The sequence below is a fragment of the Onychostruthus taczanowskii genome, unplaced genomic scaffold (genome assembly GCF_017590055.1).
Source record: "Onychostruthus taczanowskii isolate IOZ18803 unplaced genomic scaffold, ASM1759005v1 scaffold33, whole genome shotgun sequence".
NCBI lineage: Eukaryota > Metazoa > Chordata > Aves > Passeriformes > Passeridae > Onychostruthus > Onychostruthus taczanowskii.
This window is the reverse complement of record NW_024500683.1, coordinates 2,408,410-2,428,964: the sequence shown is the minus strand read 5'-3', so window position 1 is coordinate 2,428,964 and position 20,555 is coordinate 2,408,410. Positions and strand designations below refer to the sequence as shown.

At 35.3% G+C, this 20,555-nt stretch overlaps 1 protein-coding gene across 17 annotated transcripts in view; it reads left to right on the top strand.

Annotated features, from left to right (window-relative positions):
- Nucleotides 1-20,555, top strand: part of RIMS1 (regulating synaptic membrane exocytosis 1) — a 305,714-nt gene that overhangs the window by 171,811 nt on the left and 113,348 nt on the right. For 14 of the 17 annotated variants that reach the window (XM_041410597.1, XM_041410592.1, XM_041410596.1 and 11 more), the window contains exons 1-6: nt 8,359-8,409; nt 10,387-10,486; nt 11,901-12,024; nt 17,955-18,001; nt 19,047-19,159; nt 20,195-20,325. In XM_041410597.1, the coding sequence (XP_041266531.1) occupies nt 8,374-8,409; nt 10,387-10,486; nt 11,901-12,024; nt 17,955-18,001; nt 19,047-19,159; nt 20,195-20,325 (551 nt within the window). In that variant the 5' untranslated portion in view covers nt 8,359-8,373. Of the gene's footprint in view, nt 1-7,482; nt 7,551-8,298; nt 8,410-10,386; nt 10,487-11,900; nt 12,025-17,471; nt 17,529-17,954; nt 18,002-19,046; nt 19,160-20,194; nt 20,326-20,555 lie in introns of those variants that run through there. The other 3 variants (XM_041410582.1, XM_041410581.1, XM_041410580.1) reach the window with 2 other exon arrangements.

The following is a 20,555-nucleotide window of genomic DNA, read 5'->3' as shown; positions in this document are numbered from 1 at the left end:
TATTGAACTGGAATTAAACAGAAATAATGAATTTATTCAGAGAAGCTCTAAATTTCCAGAAGGACATCTTCTTCTATCCATCTGCAAAATTAGATTCCACTCAAAAGAGTGATCTCAGTCAGCAAAATCAGAGACAACAATTAGATAGCAAAATTTTCCTTAAATCTTTAAATTCCACAGTATCAAAATCAAAATGTTTTCCTGTTGATTTTAAATTCCTAATGCTAACCATTTTTTCTGGTATCCTCAAGAAAATATTTTTAATGAAACTTGTAAAATAGCTTTCAGATTAATAGAAGTTCATGCATTTTGCTTAGTATTTACATCTCTAATTCTGTCACACTTTGTCATAACCCTACAGAATATGCTTTTGAGGACCATCCCTCTGTGAATCATACACATTCTTGGACTCACATGCTTTCAATAAGACTCACACATCCTCAGAATAGCAGTTTAGATGGTCTCTGAAGTAAAAATAAGAATCTAGCTGGGAAGGGGTTGATGAACTTTTGAAGACTCTGGGTGTTTGAGTGAAGTTACTAAATGTTGGCTCAGAGAGTTCATGAGAAGATTCCCTAGACATTCAGGAAACTTAGAACAGCCTCCTTATGTCCCTTGTGTTCATGTTAAAAATTTTGGAAACATTCAAAACTCCTCAGTTTGTTTACTACTAGATAGGCTGTGATTTTTTGTTTTAAGCTTCCATTGGCAAGATTAGTAACCCTTGTTTTCAGTAATTTATAAAGCCTTAAAACAACACTGAAATAATTTAAGTGGGGAAGTCCATTTTGTGAAACATAGAAATGGGCCCAATTGTGTTTGTGTTGGAAGGTCTTTTGGGAATCTGTCTTTAGAGAAAGCTTCATTCATCAATGAACAAGTGCAGTATCAATATAGAAAAGTACATGTCTAACCTGTACATGTAGTTAAAAGCAAACCACAGTCTGTGACATAAAAATTCTTTGTTGAATAAATATCTGGATAAGAAACTCATTTTAAAGAGATCACAGAAAATTGTCCTTTATGCCCAGACAAAAAAAGAATACATTGAAAAACTTTTTCATAATCAGCCATGGGCAAATCATTCCTTCACAAAATAAAAAATAGTTATGGATTTGAAAACTCTTGTAAAGGATCAACTTTGCCATCGTAGCTAGGGGAAAAGTCAAATAGATTTTCCTTTTCACTAGCTTTTAGCTTAATATTAGTGCCCTTAAATATTTACATAATATTTCATAAGTTCACTACTTCCTTGCCTAACTATTTCTGTATTTCTTGTTTGAAAATATCAATAAGCATCACTTTGTTCACAATGTACTACCACTTTAAAAAAGATTTCTAAACTAAGGGATTTGTTTCAAAATAAAAAAGTGTTTATTTTGTATGAGAAAGTGTATGAAATGTCCTTATCTTCTAAATGCAAAAGTAAGCAACAACCATTTATTTTCAGTTTGTATTCAATAAACCCAAGTTGTCAGTTATCTAAATCTGAAAGCCTGGAGCTTGATAAAGCTGTGTACAGCCTTTTCCAATTGTTTGTTTGTTTTTTTTTTTTTTGTTACTCAGAAATTTAATTAAGATACAGAAAAGTAATTTTATATCTCATCATTAAATGAAAATATCTGAATTGAGGGAGCAATTTAAGAGGCTAGTTCTCGTTTTGAGGGCTGTGTGCCACATTTGTATCTAAAATAGGAGTATTATATATAAGAATTGACACTTCTAAGGAGTAGTAGTCTTTATTTTAACTTTGGAATCTTACAGTATGTTAATATTCAGTGCTTAGGACATTTGCCAGCAGGGAACGAAAGTCCAGTGCAATTATGTATTTTCACTACAAAAGAAAATCCTACATTTCACAGCCTTGTGGTGCATTCTTCCCACAAACTGCTATGAGCCAGCTTGTCCTTGAATCCTTGAACTATGAAGATAAAACACAGATCTTGTCCTGCAAGGATTTAAGTTCTTAACTGTACACATCTGAAGTGGGTTGATTTGAGACTAAGAGATAATGAGCATTTTTGTGAAGCTTTCTGTATTTCTACATAAATAGGCCGTAGGTAGCTTTTGAATTCTCTGCTTGCCATATTAGTGTGAGGGCTGTTTGCCAAGGCAGGGTGCTCACATATTCTCTTTATGGGGTTAGTTAGCAGCTTGACCTAGAATGATTTTAGTATATGTTGTTTATACACTGAATTATTTTTCTGATAAAATGATACCATGTTTTTTTCCTGGGTGTAGAGATATTTTCCTGCTTAACAATAGGATGTACCACATCTGTAACAGCAGCTCACCAGAGGGATTGTCCAAGCAGCCTGGGATCAGGTTAGGAAAGCTGAATTAAAGCTAGAATTAAATCTGGCTAGGGACATAAAGGGCAACAAAGAAAGTGGCTATAGTGTGTTATTAATAAAAAGAAGACTAGAGAACATGTAGTCTCTCTCCAGAAGGAAGGAGGAGACCTGACTGAAATATGGAGAAGGCTGAGGTACTAATTACTTTTTCCCTTAGTCTTCACTGAGAAGTGCTCCCGCCACACTGCCCAAGCTGCCACAGGCAAACACAGGAACTGGGAGATCAAGAAAGTGCCCACTCTAGCAGACCAGGTTTGAGATCGTCTAAGGAACATTAGGAAAAGACCATGGGGCCTGATGAGGTGCATCTGCTTCTCCTGAGAAACCGGTAATGAAATGGTTAAACCACTACCTATCATATTTCTGAAGTTGTGGCAGTCTGGTGAGGTTCCCACTGCCTGGAAAAGTGGAAACATAAGCCTCATTTTTAAAAAGAGAGCTGAAAAGGGAGATGTTGGGAACTACAGGCCAGCCTGACCTTTGTGCCCAGCAAGATCATAGAGCAGATCATCCTGGAAACTGGGCTGAGGAAACTGGAAAATAAGGAGGTGATTTGTGACAGTCAACAAGGCTTCACTAAAGGCAAATAGTGTGTGACCAATTTAGCTGCCTTCTACAGTGAGGTTACAGCATAAAGGAAGAGTGACATCAGCTACCTGGACTTGTGCAAGGAATTTGACATTGTCTCATATATGGCATCCCTGCCTCTAAACTGGGGAGAGGTGGATTAGATCAACAGACCCCATGTACAGACTGGGGGGGAATGGATTGAGAGCAGCCCTGAGGAGAAGGACTTGAGAGGTGTTTGTGGATGAAACGCTCAATTTGAGCTGGCAGCTTGTAGCCTGGAAAGCCAAATACATCCTGGACTGCCTCAAAGGCAGCATGGCCAGCAGGTTGAGGGAGGTGATTCTGTCCCTCTACTCCACTGTGATGAGATACCATGTGGAGTGCTGCATCCAGGTCTGGATGCAGCACTCCACATGCTCCTGACATACGCAGGACATGGACCTGCTGGAGTGAGTCCAGAGAAGCTATGGAGATGGTCAGAGAATGGAAGCATGTCTCCTATGAAGACAGGCTGAGAGAGTCAGGGTTGTTCATCCTGAAGAATAAGAGGCTCTGCAAGACCTTCTAGTAGCTCTTCACTCCTAAAGGAGGACTACAACAAACCTGCAGAAGAACTTTTTACAAGCAGTTGTAGTGATGGGACACAGGAGAATGGCTTCAAACTGAAAAAGGGCATATTTAGATAAGATTTTGACTGTGAATGAGATGAGGTGCTGGAATAGAACAGGTTGCCCAGAGAGGTTGTGGATGCCCCTTCCCTGGCAGTGTTCAGAGCCAGGTTGGATGGGGCTAGGAGCATCCTGGTCTAGTGGAAGATGTGGTTGAATGATTTAAATGATCTTTAAGAGCTTTTCCAACCCAAGCAATTCTGTTATTCTACTCTGCAAAGTGAACAGTCTGACTGTTCACTTTGCAGAGTAATTTTAGATGTAGCCTCTGAAAAATATTTGTCTAAGTTTCTTAGTTATCTGGTGGAACTGCTGCATTAATTAGCAGATACATGCTGCTAATGGTCAATTAAGTACCTAACATGGGCTGACTCTTATCGTTAGATTCTGCTTCTTGTCTTGCCCCTGCAAATCCAGCACACAGGGATTTGAGTAAATCACTGAAGGACATTCTTTGCTGATTATCAGTAGTCTCTGAATATGGTCTGGATGGATTTGGGAAAACATCTTGGGGTATTTTATCCCCAGTATTCAAGACTCTTTGGAAATCAGCATGACTGTTCATACACAATAACAGACCCTTTCATATTTTGTGCTTGTTTTGGCTTTGCGAGAGGGGCAAAGCTGTTTTTTCCAGAACTTCTCAGCTTTTCAGCATGTCACTTGAAATCACAGTATCCCAGCATTAGTTTTTGGTATGGAGAGTGCTGTTGAAGACAAAGTATTTTCGAGAAAATGGATTTTTGGTGGTATGAGTTAGCTTTCCCTTTATTTTGAAAGCACACTTATTGTGGATATAGAAACAATGAGATTTTATTAAAATTTTACTCCCCGTCTTGAATTTTGATGGTAGGCTGCAAAAGACTTATGGAAAAAGGTCAACACATTTGTGTCTTGTAAATTATTATTGCATCCATGTGCATCCAAGAGTAAAGTAATTGAGCAGCAGCATGTTAATAGGAGAAACATTTCCTTGCTGTTAGGATACAACTTCTTAATTCTTCCCTTAGGAAATTAGGTTTTACAAATATTTACAAATACTCTGTTTTACTCGGTTGGTGTTAAGGAAATCAAACATTAAAACTTCAAATGCATTTTTAATAATATATTTTAGAAATGCATCAGTAATGTATAAAAATAATGATACAGTATATGTATATTTTCGTGGGGGCTTATTATTTTTAAGTTGTTCATGTTTTTATAGAATGGTTTAAAAATATTGAAAAGCAGTTTAAGCCTATTATTTGCTCCTTATAAAAGTAGTTTTTCCCTCTCTTTAGTGTCTTAAATTTTTCTTGTTTTACTGGTTACTTTAATGACTTTTACCAATGGAGAGTGTTCTCTGTGTGTAGGGATTTTTGTTTTCAGTTTTAGTGGGGTTTTTTTTGAGAAAACCTGAAATTTTAAAACTATGCTCTTAGCAAGTGTTTGCATGTTATTTACCTATTCCTGGATCTTGGTAATGCTGCTGCAATGAAGATATTTTGCATAGTTAAACAAAGAGTGAGTTCTGGAGTATGGCAGTGCAAGCATGGCTTAAATAGACATTAGGCAAGGAAGCAGCGATGGCATAGGATGACCAAGGAGAAATTATTTTCAAAGATATAACAGAGTACTGAACTGCAGATGTCCCTAGTATCAGTGTTGCTGGCATAAAATATTTTTAATGCCCATTTGGGGAGTTTTTTCATTTGTGTCTTAACTTTTATGTTCTATTTGAAGAGTGTTTATGAATAGATTAACTGACATTTTCCATTGTATAATATTTTTTATAGTTGTAAATTGCCCCAGATGTTTGTGTGCCAGTGGTCTGTATCATACTGAATTTCAATGGTAATCTTAAAATTGAGTCATTTTTAAAGAATGTGTACTTTTCTCTCCCCAATTCACATATTCTTGCAGCTTTTAAAGTATTCACCAAATGGTAGACTTACCACTTTCAGTGACATTCAGTCAAGATGTTTGATTTGATGGCTGTCTTTATAGCTTCTGAGCATATCTTTCATGTTCCAGCTCAGCAGAGCTGCATTTGCAGTGCAGATCCTGCTCTCAGCTTTTGAAAGGAGAGGGTGAGGGAATTGCTGTTGTGGCCAGCTTCTGCAGACAGGGAAAGGGACAGACACCTAACGGTTTAGATGTGGGTAGGAGGGTGCAGGAATGTAGCTTAGCATCAAAGGATTTGAGGTTAAAGAGGGATTAAAATACAGAACCTTAAGAAAGGACACTAAAGCCTGAAGCAGAAGCAGATGTTGACAGAAAAAAATGGGCAGGGAAGAAAAGGCAGCAGAGGGTAGGTAGATGGTGAGAATAGGAAAATCAGCAGGTTAGACAAGACAGAAGATGTATGAGAGGATCTTGCTACAGCAGGGACTTGATGGAGAAGGATGTTAGGTGTGTGAATTAAATGGTCATGGATTTGCAGTAACCAGGAGGAAGACCAGCAAGGAAACTGAGAGCAAGAAGCTGAAACTAGGAAGGGAGGAAAAGAAAGCAGGGAGCAAGGAGGGTCAGCAGAAATGTATTTGAGGACTTGGATACATTCATCTGCATGTTGGAGCTGACATTTATTCCCTCCTGAACATTTCTCTATTGCTAAGCAAATAACTCTAAAACAAGAAAAAAAAGTGTGTTGTGTTTGGTATGTGGCAGGTCAGCCCACACAGGAGACTGTTGATTTTTGGTTACTGTTGAGTCCATTACTGAAACTTGGGTAGCTCTGTACCATAGACTTGAGCTTACTGCCAGCACTGCAGGCAGGTGTCAGGGTAGTTTGTGAGTTTGTTGTTGTTCTTGTAATTTTGAAGTTTATAGAGGCACAAGGAAGGATCCTAAAAATAAAACTGAAACATCATTAATGTGATTTAATGTGTTTTCCAAATCTGCAGAACTGCAGTAGCTAATGAAACCACAAACTGCCTCATGCACTTATGCATATGATAGTAATATGCTGTTTAAAAATAAACATGGGCATATGATCATGTAGATGGTAAGCTATTAAAGGTAGTATGAGTTATAGAGAATGTTGCAACTTGTATTTCATAATTTGCATCTAAGAATTTGTAGAGAAAGAATAAAAAAAATCTCTGCACATAAAGGTATCTTCTTCTCCCTTGCATGGTCTCTTTGGACTTCTATTAGATCACTGCTCTTACTAGAACACAGGCATCTAACAATAGTGTTATAGAGATCTGTTCTATAAAGTAAGATATTGAAGATATATTGCCAAAAGTACCCACCTTGTCCTGATAGACTTCCAGACCACTGTAATTCGTGGTCTTTTTCTTGAGGTACAGAGCATATAAGTTTGTCCCAAGTGAAAGAGGATTGCAGCTTTGTACCTGCAGTTTGTACTATTTGCTGTATTTGTGTGGCTGTTCCCTCTGGCACTCTATTTCCTGCTCCTGTGCCTCTCCCTCTTGTACAGTACCTGTTGTCACAACATTGATCTCTGCAGATTCTAGAGCGTGGTTGACTGTTCTGTCCTTAACTATAGCTGAGTGCCCATTTTGTGGAGTATTCCCTCTCGTGTCATCATTAGCTGTAGTCCTGTGTGTTTACTATGGAGATGGTGGGGAGGAGGAGGGCTGTGAATGTGATGCTTTGAGGTCCATTCTTGGACTGAGCAAAGGTAAAAATAGACAGCGTGCACAACCAATTCTAAGGTGCAATTCATGAAAAAGAAGAGGTCCAAATAAATGCATTGTTTTATATTAATACACTATATTGTTTTCAAATTGATATATTGATATATTGATTTGAACCATAGCAAAAGTTTTGTATTTGCTTCATCAAATGATTGCACTTTAAAATTCATGCATGCAGAAATAATCATTCGTACATATTTCTCTGTTTGAGAGATTACACATTTCTTTCTATTCATATTCTTCCAGGTGACTTGGATTATTACTGGCTGGATCCTGCCACGTGGCACAGCAGGGAGACGTCCCCTATTAGCTCGGTAAGAAATAGAAAAATAGGGATTCATAAGTATAAATTAAAATGTTTTCTAATTATTTCAGTTCAGCATAGATATTTGATTGTAAAAAATATTCTACACAAATCACATGAAAATTTGTTTTAGACTAACAAGGAAATGGAAATCAGAAAGAAAGTTTTATCAAAATGCATATTTGTAAAATTGCCTGAATTTTAACTTGACTTTAATTCCTTTATAAACATGGCACTTAATTTCACTATGAACCAAAAAAGAAAAGCAGTTATGAATGTGATGCTGCTCTGGGAAAGATTAGATTTTTTAAGACTTGGAGTTGGAAAGCATCATTTTGATTTTATTATATAATGAACCCTCATACAGTAGACCTGCGTACCATGTCTTATTATAAAGAACAGAATTTCTGAATGTGCTTTTCAGAGCTGTGAAATTGAAAAATAAATATTTAATTTTATTATCTAAGATGTTTTTAAAATGTTTAATTGTTTTGAAGTTTGAACTGGATTATAGTTCTATCTGTAGACTTAATGCAGAGATTTTCTTACAAGAGGCATAAATGTTTACTGTAGCCGGGGTCCAACTGCTATACTCATAGAAAATTCAGGTGCACTATGTAACACATCTGAAGGATGATTGTGTCAACTGTGACATGATGATACAGTAATTTTATTGGTTTATACATGTGCATGTAAATCCTGGAGGATGGTCACACTTTTTAAATTCCAATTCAATTTAATTGCTTGTCTTTTAACAGCATCCCGTAACGTGGCAGCCTTCCAAAGAGGGAGACCGCTTAATTGGGCGTGTTATTCTTAACAAGAGAACAACCATGCCCAAAGAATCAGGTGCATTACTGGGGCTAAAAGTAAGTATTACATGATTTATGTGCTAAATGAAAAAAGTGCCGCTGACCTTAGACTTACACATTAAATCAGAGGACTTTCCAATCATATGTTTTTTTTGACAAAAAATGTAATCCTCTCTTTTCCTAAATTTTGAAAGTTATACAGATAAATTATGACTATAAATACATTTACTCCTTCTGTACAGTCTTCAGTCACCCATGACAAAGGAGCTGAACCATTTTCATCAAAAAGGGTACCTTTATTTAGCTTCCTGTCTGCAAGACATGTAACTACACATGGCATTAATTGAGTCCTGCCTTTTCTAGCTCTGCTGTTTGCAATTTAGTCAAGTAATTAATCTTATAATCCACATACATAAATGTATCTGGATGCAAATTCGTACAAGGTCAGTTCTTAAAAGCCACACAGCCATTTGAAAACAGAAATTTTGTAGAAAGAAACCAAATATTTACACAAAAATCCTCTTAAATCATAGTAGAGGTTATATTAAATGTAATTCCAGTTAATCTAGTACCCCAGAATTGATATATTGGCAACATTGTCCAATTGATTTAAATCCCTGATTTACATTTTTAGCAGACTTTTAGGTTCATGTGTATAAATTGCCAGAACACTTAAAAGAGAGTTCTGTTTCTGAAGCTAGCGGGGAATACAGTGTACCGGTTCAAGGATTTCTCTCTCTGTGTATATTTTTAAATCTATGGGGCAACAAAGATGACTGATGGAATTTAATTTGGGTGCCTTCCCCTTTCCACTGAGAACAACAGAGAGAATGCAAGATCTGAAATATTCCCACCTTGGACTGAGATAATGTGGCATGGTAATACAAAAGATGAAAACAACTTCACTCTACTAAATGTTGAGTAGTCTATAGCACAAAGCTCATCTTTGCTGCCAGCAAACAATTTAATTTGAATATGTTAGAAAAAAAGGCTGGGCCAAGTAGGAAATGTAGATTGTAGAGTTGTTTCTCTTTGATTTTTCAAATCAAATGTAGGTTGTGGAGTTGTTTCTCTTTGATTTTTCAAGTTTCAGTTGTATGTAATATGGTCTAAGGCCCTCACTGATAAATTTTACACACTATCATGTGACAATATCGTTGGCAGATAGGCTTCTGGATACTTTTTTGGTATTAAAGCTCCTGCTAATTGTTGTGATTGCAACCTGAGGAACTAATACCTAATGAACCATCATCCTGCTCTTTCATTTTATTATAAAACTACTCTGGGATCTTCCTGACGAAAAATAAACCAGAACAAAAAAACCCTCACCTGACTGGAGAGAGTAAGATAGTTAAAGAGATACCAAGTCAGCAAGACTACATTTTCTTTGTATTTTATTTAAAATCTGGCCCTCTTGAGCGCACGTGTTTTTTTTCTGATCCTCATCTCTGTATCCTGTGGTCATCTTCAAAAACAGATCTTCAGTTTAGTTTCTCTTCTGTTCTACTAAAGCCAGAAGTTGCTGGTTTGTCCTGTCGTGTTCTTGGATGAGAGTGCCTATGTTTTAGCATCATCAGCATTCTTGTGAACTTGTTGCCCATATTTAATGGTAGTGTATTTGCTAAGTTTTCAATTGATGTGCCAGCTGCATTTTGGGATTTCATACGCTTGAAATGATGCACACTTGCAATTTAAATTTGAGTACATGACGGACAATTATTTGTAAAAAGTGCATTTGCCTGGTTATTTATTGAGAAGTGTTCTTTCTGCAACAAATGTAGGTACTTAGCAAACTGCATAAGATTGATTCATCAAACACAGTAAAAGGAATATTAATTTTATTCTGTGTCAGCTTTACTTCTTTTTGTCTTTAAGCCTCTCTAAAACTCAAATTGACAGTAGGTTTGCCTATGAACATTTCAGGTGTAATTTAAAAAATAATGTGAAAACTGATTAGTTTTCATACAAACTTATTTGTGCTCTATGTGACATCTGCTTGGTGGCTTGGAGACTCACAAATTTGTGATTAACTAGGTTGTTGGAGGAAAAATGACAGAATTAGGACGACTCGGTGCCTTCATTACCAAAGTGAAGAAAGGTAGCTTGGCTGATGTGGTGGGGCATCTCAGAGCAGGTAAATCAATCAGTTGCATATGAAATATACTGTCTTTTAGTAATGGCCTATTGCATGCAACCTTTCATTTATATAAACATTTTCCATGTGTTATGGTAATATTTTTTAAATATAGAACAATACTGTAATGTTAGTATGAAATGCCATGCATTTGTAATTTATTATGAACATTAATTGCTTGGATGTATGAGCAAAACAAAAGACACTCCTGAGGAATGCTGGTAGGACACTGAGTGACACTGGTAGATTATTGTTTGCTAGGTCAGGAGCTGCTTATTACATGCCACAGAAGCAATGCAAACTTTTTTTCTTTAACTGATTGTGGCAAACAAAATTCACATCACTGAAGGATGACACACTGCATACACAGTGGATTTTATTAGTGTTCCTTTCGGTGTTAACTGTTACAAATGAAAATGGAAAAGAAGCCAAAAAAAATGGTCCTAAAATATTTCATTTCTATTAGATGTATATATAGCACGTACAAATAAATAACTGTGCTAATGGCACTTTTCATGCTTCTAAAGGCAGTGAGAATTATGCACAGCATTTGGTTTTCATAGTCACTTCTTAATGGTTTATATTTTTACTATAGCTCTAAGCGACTACTTTCCAAATGTTGTCTTAGCAAACCAAAGTACCTATGTAGTGCCTTAATAACCCAGAAGCTCCAATGCCAATGTGGATGGCTTCAGGATAATTGCGTGAAGCAGATAGTAATAAGGAACCAGAAAGGATGATGAGTCTCTAACAATATTCTACTTTTTTTTGGCATTTTTAGTTCTTTCTTTCTTACCAAGCCAGCATCAACTGTTATAGTTGTTTATAGATTTTAAATGCAGATTATAGTTATATGAAATAAATTTGTCTCCACTAATCTTAAACCATTTGGGCTGAAATCCTAATTTTCTATTTCAGGTCTATGTTTTTTTTGGGGGGGGCTTTTTAAATGAAAGCTATTTTTCTAGTTTTCAAGTTTTAGAGCCATAATTATTTCCCAGAAAAAATATATTGTTTTGCATGTTTCCGATGAGTTAAAGTCTGTTCGTCCTATTGCATGGGACTAGAGCAAAAGGCAAAAAGGCACGGATGAATCCTTGCAGTTAGAAAAAACACTTTTTTCCTTATAAAAAACATCCAAAATTTGGGTAGTTGATAAAACTTGGAGTAATTGTACAAACTTCAATAATTTTAATAATTGCAAAAAGGAAGTCTTGCACGAGAAACAGAACATGCCTGTGCAAGAGTAAGCACTGGGAGTCAACCAGCTAAAAACCACCTTGGCAGGAAAGTGTCTGAAGGTTTCAGTACAGCTCTTTCATGATTTTAAATTATTTTTATGTTACTTGAGAATACAGATTTCATTCTTTGTGAAAGAATATGAAAGTGAGATAAACTTCTCTTTAAATTCAAGGGGATGAAGTTCTAGAATGGAATGGTAAACCCTTGCCTGGAGCTACAAATGAAGAAGTTTACAACATTATTTTAGAATCAAAATCAGAACCTCAAGTTGAAATCATTGTTTCAAGGCCTATTGGGTAAGGCTAAAGACTTGCTTCTTTAGCATAGTTATTGCTTCTGTTAACAGAAAACTTAAAGGGATTATTTGTGAGTTAATTATTTTTTATTGCTTAAAAATGGGATACAATTCTCCTTCTGTTACTGACATTCTGCATAGTCTGTTTTCTTCGCTACCATTTGTACCTTTGCAGTGGCATATAAGCATGAATATTGTTTTCTGTGTGGTCAAAGTACTATAAAGGCTTTTTCCAAGTGGATTAGGTACACTGTGCTTGACAAACATTTGGTTTTCAGGCTTTCAGTCTCCCAGATCAGAGTATAAATGTCTTCGTGAGTGGAGGGAAGCATTGCAGGACTGTAGTAAGCCAATACTAGTAGGATTTTAAACAGGCCTTCTTTAAAAAGCTAAAAAAAAGAAACACAAAACTCATAATTAAAAAAGACTGTATTTACCCTTAATTTTTTGTTGTTGAAGTCAAACATGGAAGCAAAAGATTCAATCAAAAATTAGCATAAATGTGTTATGTTTATAATCTCTATTTTTTAAATTATGAACCGAGGTTCAGAGTTTTGTGACAACAATTCTAATAGTCTCAGTTTCCCCGAATACACCTTAGAAGGAAAATAATATCTGTTCAAATTGATAAAATTAGGGGGATTGGCTCTGCATTAGTGATATCAGGAATGTTTTGAGCTAGGTCTTACAAAATTGAATATGAATAATTAATTGTAAATTCACATTTACCTTGTGAAGCAGTCACATGATTTACAATAAGAAGTGATTCTTTTAAAATTGCTATTTTCATCTTAATTATGATTTTTGCTTGTCTCAAACATGATATTTTTTAGTATTAGAAACAAAAAACAATTCAGTTTCTTTCTGACTGAAATATCCTTTTATCTTTTGATTATTGATTCTGTCTGTGCTATGAGAGTGTAGCTGTATTTTGCAAATAAATGTTGCCTTTTTAATGGAAATCTCTATTAAAAGTACTTAAAAAATTGACATTAATAGTAATTCTACCTATCAGTTTGACCTTCTAATGGAAAATGAAAATCTGATGCAATAATAGTGGCTGTTAAATGCTATAATTACCATTCCCAGCTGAAGACTCTGGGAAAGTAGAAGCTTTATTTTGCATTTTTTGAGATAAATTAGGAGATACTCTTAAAAGAAAATTGCAAATTCAGTTGTGCAGCATTGTTATTAAAAATAATACGCCTTAAGTAGATTTTAGGAAGTCTAGCTTTTATATTTAAATCAGCAAAAAAGAAATATGTTGATACTGGAAATGACTTGAATGCCACATTTCAGTTGAAGAAAGCATGGAAATGTATTTGTACAACTGTAGAACTGATGTAAAAGGAAAGAGCTAGATTAGCATTTTAAACAATAGACTAGACATGTTTATTGCTATCAATATTGCAAATTTTGCGTGCCCTTAAACTCCTAAGATAACTTTGGTATTAAACCAAATATATTCTTTAGTTTACAAATTTGATAGATCTATTAGTTTAGAAAAATTAAGTACAAGGTGACTGCATTCCGGTGCCACATTCCTGAAGGAAAACTGAAGAATTATCACCCTTTTTTTGAAGTTTGTTGAAAATCAAAGAATGTTTGTGAATCTGAACAGTGGATTTTACATTAGAACAGTGCAACCAGAAATAGGACCAATAAAATGGAAAGCTTTTCTTTGGATGACCCATACATATATTTTCATACGTAATATGTAGTCGAAAGTAGATCACACTAGATTTTGCTTTTGTTTTGAGATAAATGGAGTCTTGGCATGGAGTTTTTTTGCATATTAGAACAACATTTTTCTTGTAGAGTTATGTCTCTATAGATTTTTAATATTTTTGTTCTTTTGCTTGAGGATCAGGTTGTTTTTTGGGGATTTTATGAGAACAAATAAATATCTCTAGAGAACAGAACTTTAAAATTTAGACAGACCCCTTCTATCCTGCAGTAATGAGTTAAAGTCCAGTTGTTTTATGTTAGATTGGGATTTACCTGTCTGTCATCTGAAAATAGCCAAAAATTTCAGACATTGTACAACAGAGAAAATCCTAATAGTAGTTATCAAAAGAAAGAGCATGCTGCACAGAATTTTCTTTTTTCCCTTTTCATATTTCTTCTTAATAATTATGATTTATGTAATTGTGTTGCATAATGGAAAATGAATTGCTTGATTAACAAATTACTTTGATTTTGTCCCTAGCTCCACTTTGTCTTGTTTTCCAAACTGTGTGATGGTTTCAGATTCATGACAGGGAATTTTACTTCATCCCATCCAACACATCTAGTTTGTCAAAGTTTGGTGGGTACTTCTAGGTGCTGACTAAGCAAAATTTAAGTTGCTTGATACAGCATTAAATGATAATCCATTACAGCAAAAAATTCTTGTGAGGAAATAAGTTCCCAAAAGGCTTGAAAGTGGTGTTTCATCTAGATAATTGAAGTGTTTTCATCTCTCAGTATTAATAATGCAAATAATGTACCAGCACTTTTAATGGTCTTGATTTAAAAATTCCTAGCATATTAGGTCTAAAAAGCCCAAACATGACACAGTTTGCCTTAAGTGAATAATGGAAGGACTGTAAGTCCACAAATTAGACTGCCCACAAATTAGACTGCCAGTTACAAAACTGCGGTCTAAACAATTTGTTCAGTCTTGTAAATTTGGATTTCTCTCTCTGCCAGCAAATGTAATTTTAAGTAATGGATAATTGTAGGATGTTTATTAGAGAAAAATGTGAAGCACATAACACTATTAGCAGCTAAAGGCATAACAACAATAAACAGTATAACCGCAATAGTACCGGGGAAACTCCATAGAAACTAATTGACACTAATTCTAATGGCTGCAACACAAGGTAGATAAGAAACCTATAAAAAGTAGAATTAATGGGTTGGCTATCTCAGTATGAGGAGAAGAATTACCTATGAATATGCATACAATGTGAGAGGTGGTTAACGTAGGACAGTACAGAAAGTCCTCTGGCAGTATACTTTTCAGAGAAGAAGCGTGGCATGGTAACTAACTCACCATCTCTTGTGTGCTCTATGGGATAGTGCAGGTAAAACAAATGTTTTTTTCATTTGTCTCTGTTTTCTTTGTCAGATGCTAGCTATCTTTGCTTAGATTTCCACAGATAATGCTGCCAAAAGTGTTGTTTCTCTGATGTGATTCAGTTCCTCTGTGCAGGGTTGGTTACTGTGGTCTAGGTCCTGGCAAGGAGGTTGAACCTCTGTCATAAACCAGGCAGTGCTGAACTCCAGAGCTGCCCAAGTAATTAGTGCAAACTGCAGATTGATCGACAGGTTCTGATGGCAAGGAATGGTTTTGGAAATAGCAGGATGATAATCGGGGAGAGGTACTCAGAAACTCTTTAGAAGCTGTCTGTGGTGAAGAATGTGATACATCTCTTCCTAGAACATCTAAAAAAGTGTGGGTTACAAACACATTTGAATTTGGTTCTTCCTTAGTGAGCAACCTCTTAACTATATCCCTCAGAGAAATTATGGCTGTTCCTGTGCAAAATAGTGATTCTCACAAACCATATAGCTGCACAGAGGAGTTTCAACCTCAGGTACAGTTTTGTTAAATTTACATAGTCGTTGAGGCATGAAAGGCTCAGACATAAGATAACAATATGTAATATCATGTACGACCACACAAGGTAGAGATAGAAATACAGAGTTTGAAGTTGGCACCTCTTTGCTGGAGGTGTGTGTGACACTACTTTTCTCAAGTTCATATTGCTCCAAAAGGGGAGTAAAATTTTGTTACTGTATTAGATAAGCAGTTGTGCAACTTTTCGCTTTATTTTTCTTTGACTAGTCTAATTTTGAATATTTTAAGTAATGAGCTACTATTTCTTCTAAAGAGTTTTTTTTGTAAATCATATATCAGAATATTTTCTGCAGTGCAAAATTAAAAGCAGGCTAGATAAGACTAGTTTTCTTGCATGAAAAGTTTTAGATTATAATTTCCTTTTAGAATGTTCATTCTCTAATTAAAATGCTAACATTTAATCCTCTTTTAAACTATGTGGATCTGTTTCTCATGTTGATTTATTATTAAATTTTTCTATATTGGTTGTAACAGTGTGACTGTGCCTTAGCAGAAATTTGAATCAGTTATTAAGTTATTATTAATGTGTAATTAATTTTTGAAGATTATTTTTAGCCTTTTTTTCCCTACTGTATTGTTGACAATACAAGAAAAAAAAATCCAAACAGAATTAGTTTTAGTGTCTTTCTTTAATCACACCAGGACTATAGAACTTGGCACTGTGGCTGGCACTTTCCATGTTGAAACAGTCCTTGCACATGTGGACCTTTGTTTAGACATGCTAAAAGTGATGGTATTACAAACAGTGCTATACTGCAGATGGGAGTGTTCATATTCTAGCACAAGAAAATATTGCAAATTTAACATTGTATTGAACAGGAAAATCTGTTTGATTATGGTAAGTAAATACTTCAGACTGGTGAGAAATGCCCTGGAAAGTCTGACCTGAAAAAGAGAAAATGTCAAGAGGAAGAAGACTGCACAGCAGCCCTGCTGTGCCACAGGTCATTAATCTGTTCACGTGTTTGTAGAGTAGTACTGTGCCATGTCAAGAATGACTAATTCAGCTATAATTCCATGAGTTTGAGGAAACCACATTATTCTTGACTCATGAAGTCAAGACAGGGAGAAGCACGTTCTTGTTTAGTGATGTGAGGTTTAAGCTGATTTGAGACATTAAAGCAGAGCTGAAATAGTCTATTTTAAAACTCAGGCACCACAAGTTTAAATTTCAGGACACGAAAAGTGAGTTTAAGGCTCAGTGATTGGGCATTGTTGCATTCTTTTTCTGATACAAGTGTCTGTTTCTTTTTCATAAGTGACTTTTATATACCTAGGAGTCTTAGTTTTATTGAGTTCCAAGTTAGAAAGATTTCTGTGTTTCACTGAGCAGACTGCCTGAATAGCTTTAAAATTCTCAACTACAGACTTAAAATCTTGTAAATGTTCTTCAGAAATGTTATTACAGTTCCAATTTTGGATTAGTCTATGTGGATGAAAATACATTCAAGTAATTCACTGAAGAGTTTTGTTTTCATTTCCCTGCTCTGCTGCTTTGTTAAGATTTGTGCAGTACTAGATGATTGTTGCTCTTGTAATGTATTTTCAATGATGGCTGAGAATAGAAAGAGCCAGGAGCTAGCATCATCCAGATTTTGATGGAAGAACAAATTTATTAATGAGAAAACACTGATAGATGCGTGTGGATTTAATCAGTTTATCTTACTTATATCTGTATATGTGTTGGATATGTATGTGTTGAAAAATGTCCATACCCAGTTGTAATATGGTTTCATTTTCTTTTATCCTTTGGAGAAATGCATTATTCACTTGTTTGTTTAACATTACTAATGATCTTTGTTTTCCTTTTTTATTATTGTAAGACATTTTCATCAGTTTCATTCTCTGAACTCCTTGAGACGTTTATATAAATATTACTAGTGAGTTAATCTTTGTCTTGTTTTTTTGATTTTTTGTTCTTCCAAAAAATAATTGAACAACCATAGCTGTAATTCCTTTTGGCAAAGGAAGTACAGCTATGTACTGTATATTTTTCTCTTCCTATAATTTTTCTTTGTTTATTGTTCCAGTTGTAAAAGTATCCAGTAGTCCATCCACAATGTTAACATTGTGGTACTCATATTGCTCATATTGTTTAGTTCCTTAACTTGAATTGTGTAGTTTGTGTTAGTGTGATTTTCATGAATGGTAGTGGAAAGTATGTCTTTAGATATTTCCTCTTTCTTTCCTTGTAGCCTGTTAAAACAAAAACAGATCCATGTTTCTGAAAAACTGTCCAAGTGATGTATCTCTCACAGCCAAAAGTAGTCTGTGTTGTTTCTAATTACTATGTGTTCACATTTTAGTGATATTCCACGGATTCCTGAGACTTCCCACCCCCCATTAGAGTCTAGTGAGTACACACCTTGTTCTTTTCTTTAAACATGATCTTGTAACCCAGCAAAACTATTTCAGCTGTGACATTTCTGGAAGATGATCTGTGGAAATTGCATTGGCTCTGAGGTTTTTGTGTGACAAAATTCAATGGGTTTTGGCCTTGTGTGTTAAATTTGAAGCAATATGGATTTTATTAAACATATACAGATTTCAAATGCTAGCAGAACTCTTATTTTTTTCATTCTGTATCTTGTGTTGTTACTACCAAAATAATAATTTACTTCCCCTAACTTAAGAGAGAAAACAGATATAAGGGACTGCCAAAGGTACAAATGGTGTCAGGATATCACCTCCTGCACCAAGCAGAGTAAGTCCAGAGTTGTTTCTCTTTTTTTTTAAAAAAGAAAACCTTGGTTAGGTGACTTTTTTGCTGATACTTGAGAAGAGTGGTGTTCTTTTTAACTATGTCATTTGAATGGTTTCAGCCAGAGTATTTGAGGGCCATGGCTCCCAGTCCTTTCCCATCTGAGCCTTTCCTGAGATGCAACTAGAAACCTTCCCTGGGAGAGGGAAGCTGTGATCCCTTGTCACGAGCTCATATCATTAGTGAGGGCTCTGTTTCACTAGGGGAGAACTGAGGATGTCCAGCAGTTGCTGAAATATCCTCCATGCCAGATTCATGTCCTGCATTCTTCGTATTAAAATATCAGAGGCTACTGGGAGTAGAATCCATACAACAGATGTGGTGTATTCATCAAAAACTTAGGATCATAGAATCAGAGTACTTTGCATGGGGAGGGAGATGTGTAATTCAGTCAGAAAACAGTACTTTTTTATTTAAAACACCTGCTATAGGTTGTCATTGATGTATGAGGAACCCTCTTTTTGTATGTTTTTTCAAATAAACCAAAAATGACAGGCTTAATCGGGGATATAGGGGTAAAAAACCCAGTCTTTTCACTCTATTTTCAACATCAATTTTATACAATTCAAAGAAAAAACAGTTCACAATTTATCCAAATTTTGGATGGTAAGTTTATGTGTTTCTCATGTGGTTTTAGGTTCAAGTTCTTTTGAATCTCAGAAGATGGAAAGGCCTTCTATTTCTGTTATATCTCCAACTAGCCCTGGAGCCCTACGGGATGCACCTCAGGTCCTACCAGGGCAGCTTTCTGTGAGCATATTTTGCTTTTCTTGGGTTTTTAATGAAAATCTATGAGTGCTGGTCCCTCAGCCCTGCACATTCCCAAGGCCTGTTGGGAGGCCAAGAAAAATGTTCAGTGTTGGTAAAGATTAACATCTTTCAAAAGTTTTTTAACAGCCTCTGGATGCACTAACAAGCCATGACTGTAATCACAGCAGACATAAGAAATCATTGTCTTAGTACACCAAAGAGTGCAGGAATTTACATTGAGAAGAGCCCATAAAAGTGCCTTGAAACTTGTTATTTTGTAGCTTCTGCATTGAGAATAGTGACTTTGCTGTACATGTCCAGTAATCTGCAGATTCAAGCATAGTATCACTGTTTTCTTTATGGGAGCACTTAAAGGCCTGTATATTTATTAAGCATTACACTATTCAGTAATGCATTTTAATTTAGATACATCTTGAAACTTTCACGTAATATTAATTGAAGTCCTACTTATTAAATATACTCTTGGTACTTAAACTTTGTTTTCTACATTCTTTTATTTTTTATACTGATCATATTAATTCAGGAGCATACAGCAGGCTTAAAAATTTCTTAACATTATGATTCTCTTAAGAAATTATGTAGCTCTATATTATAGTTTTCATAAGCACTTTTGTAAAGGTCACAAATCTGAGTAGGTTTTAACTATGCCTTGAAATAAGATAGGCAAAGATTTCTATTTAATGTAGCTTTTAAGGTGCAGAGCTAAGACATGCTGGTTTAGGTGCACTTATAGTTCCAAGATTATGCAATGAGTACAATAAACAATGGAAGTATAATCAGGCACCATAATATTATTCAGCTGTGATAAATACAACAGGCTTTGGTATATACCATCATCTTTTCCATCTAACCTAATTAAATATTAAGGGATTTTAAATGCAATATATGTCATTGTCTCTGGGGAAAAAAAGAAAACAACAGTTACTTTTGCTTTGTGGTTATTTTTGATACAATCTGAAAATTCTGTTTCTTCTATATTTTCAGTAATGTTTTCTGGTAACTTGATTCCTATAGGTTAAACTCTGGTATGACAAAGTGGGACATCAGTTAATAGTAAATGTTCTGCAGGCAACAGATTTGCCACCAAGAGTAGATGGACGCCCCAGAAATCCCTATGTAAAAATGTATTTTCTTCCAGACAGAAGGTAACAGTATTCCAGTTTATAAAATTATGTTTTAATATACCATATATTGAATCAACTTTTAATGAATGCTTATGAAGAACTCCTTTTTACAATTTTTTATAGCTAGATTATTTATAACAAAAAATTACACTTGAATCATGCAAGTCAGTATCAATTTAACTTCGTGGTCTTTTGTAAGAATGTGAACCACTGTGCAGAAAATGCTTACTTCATTTAGGCATTATCACCTA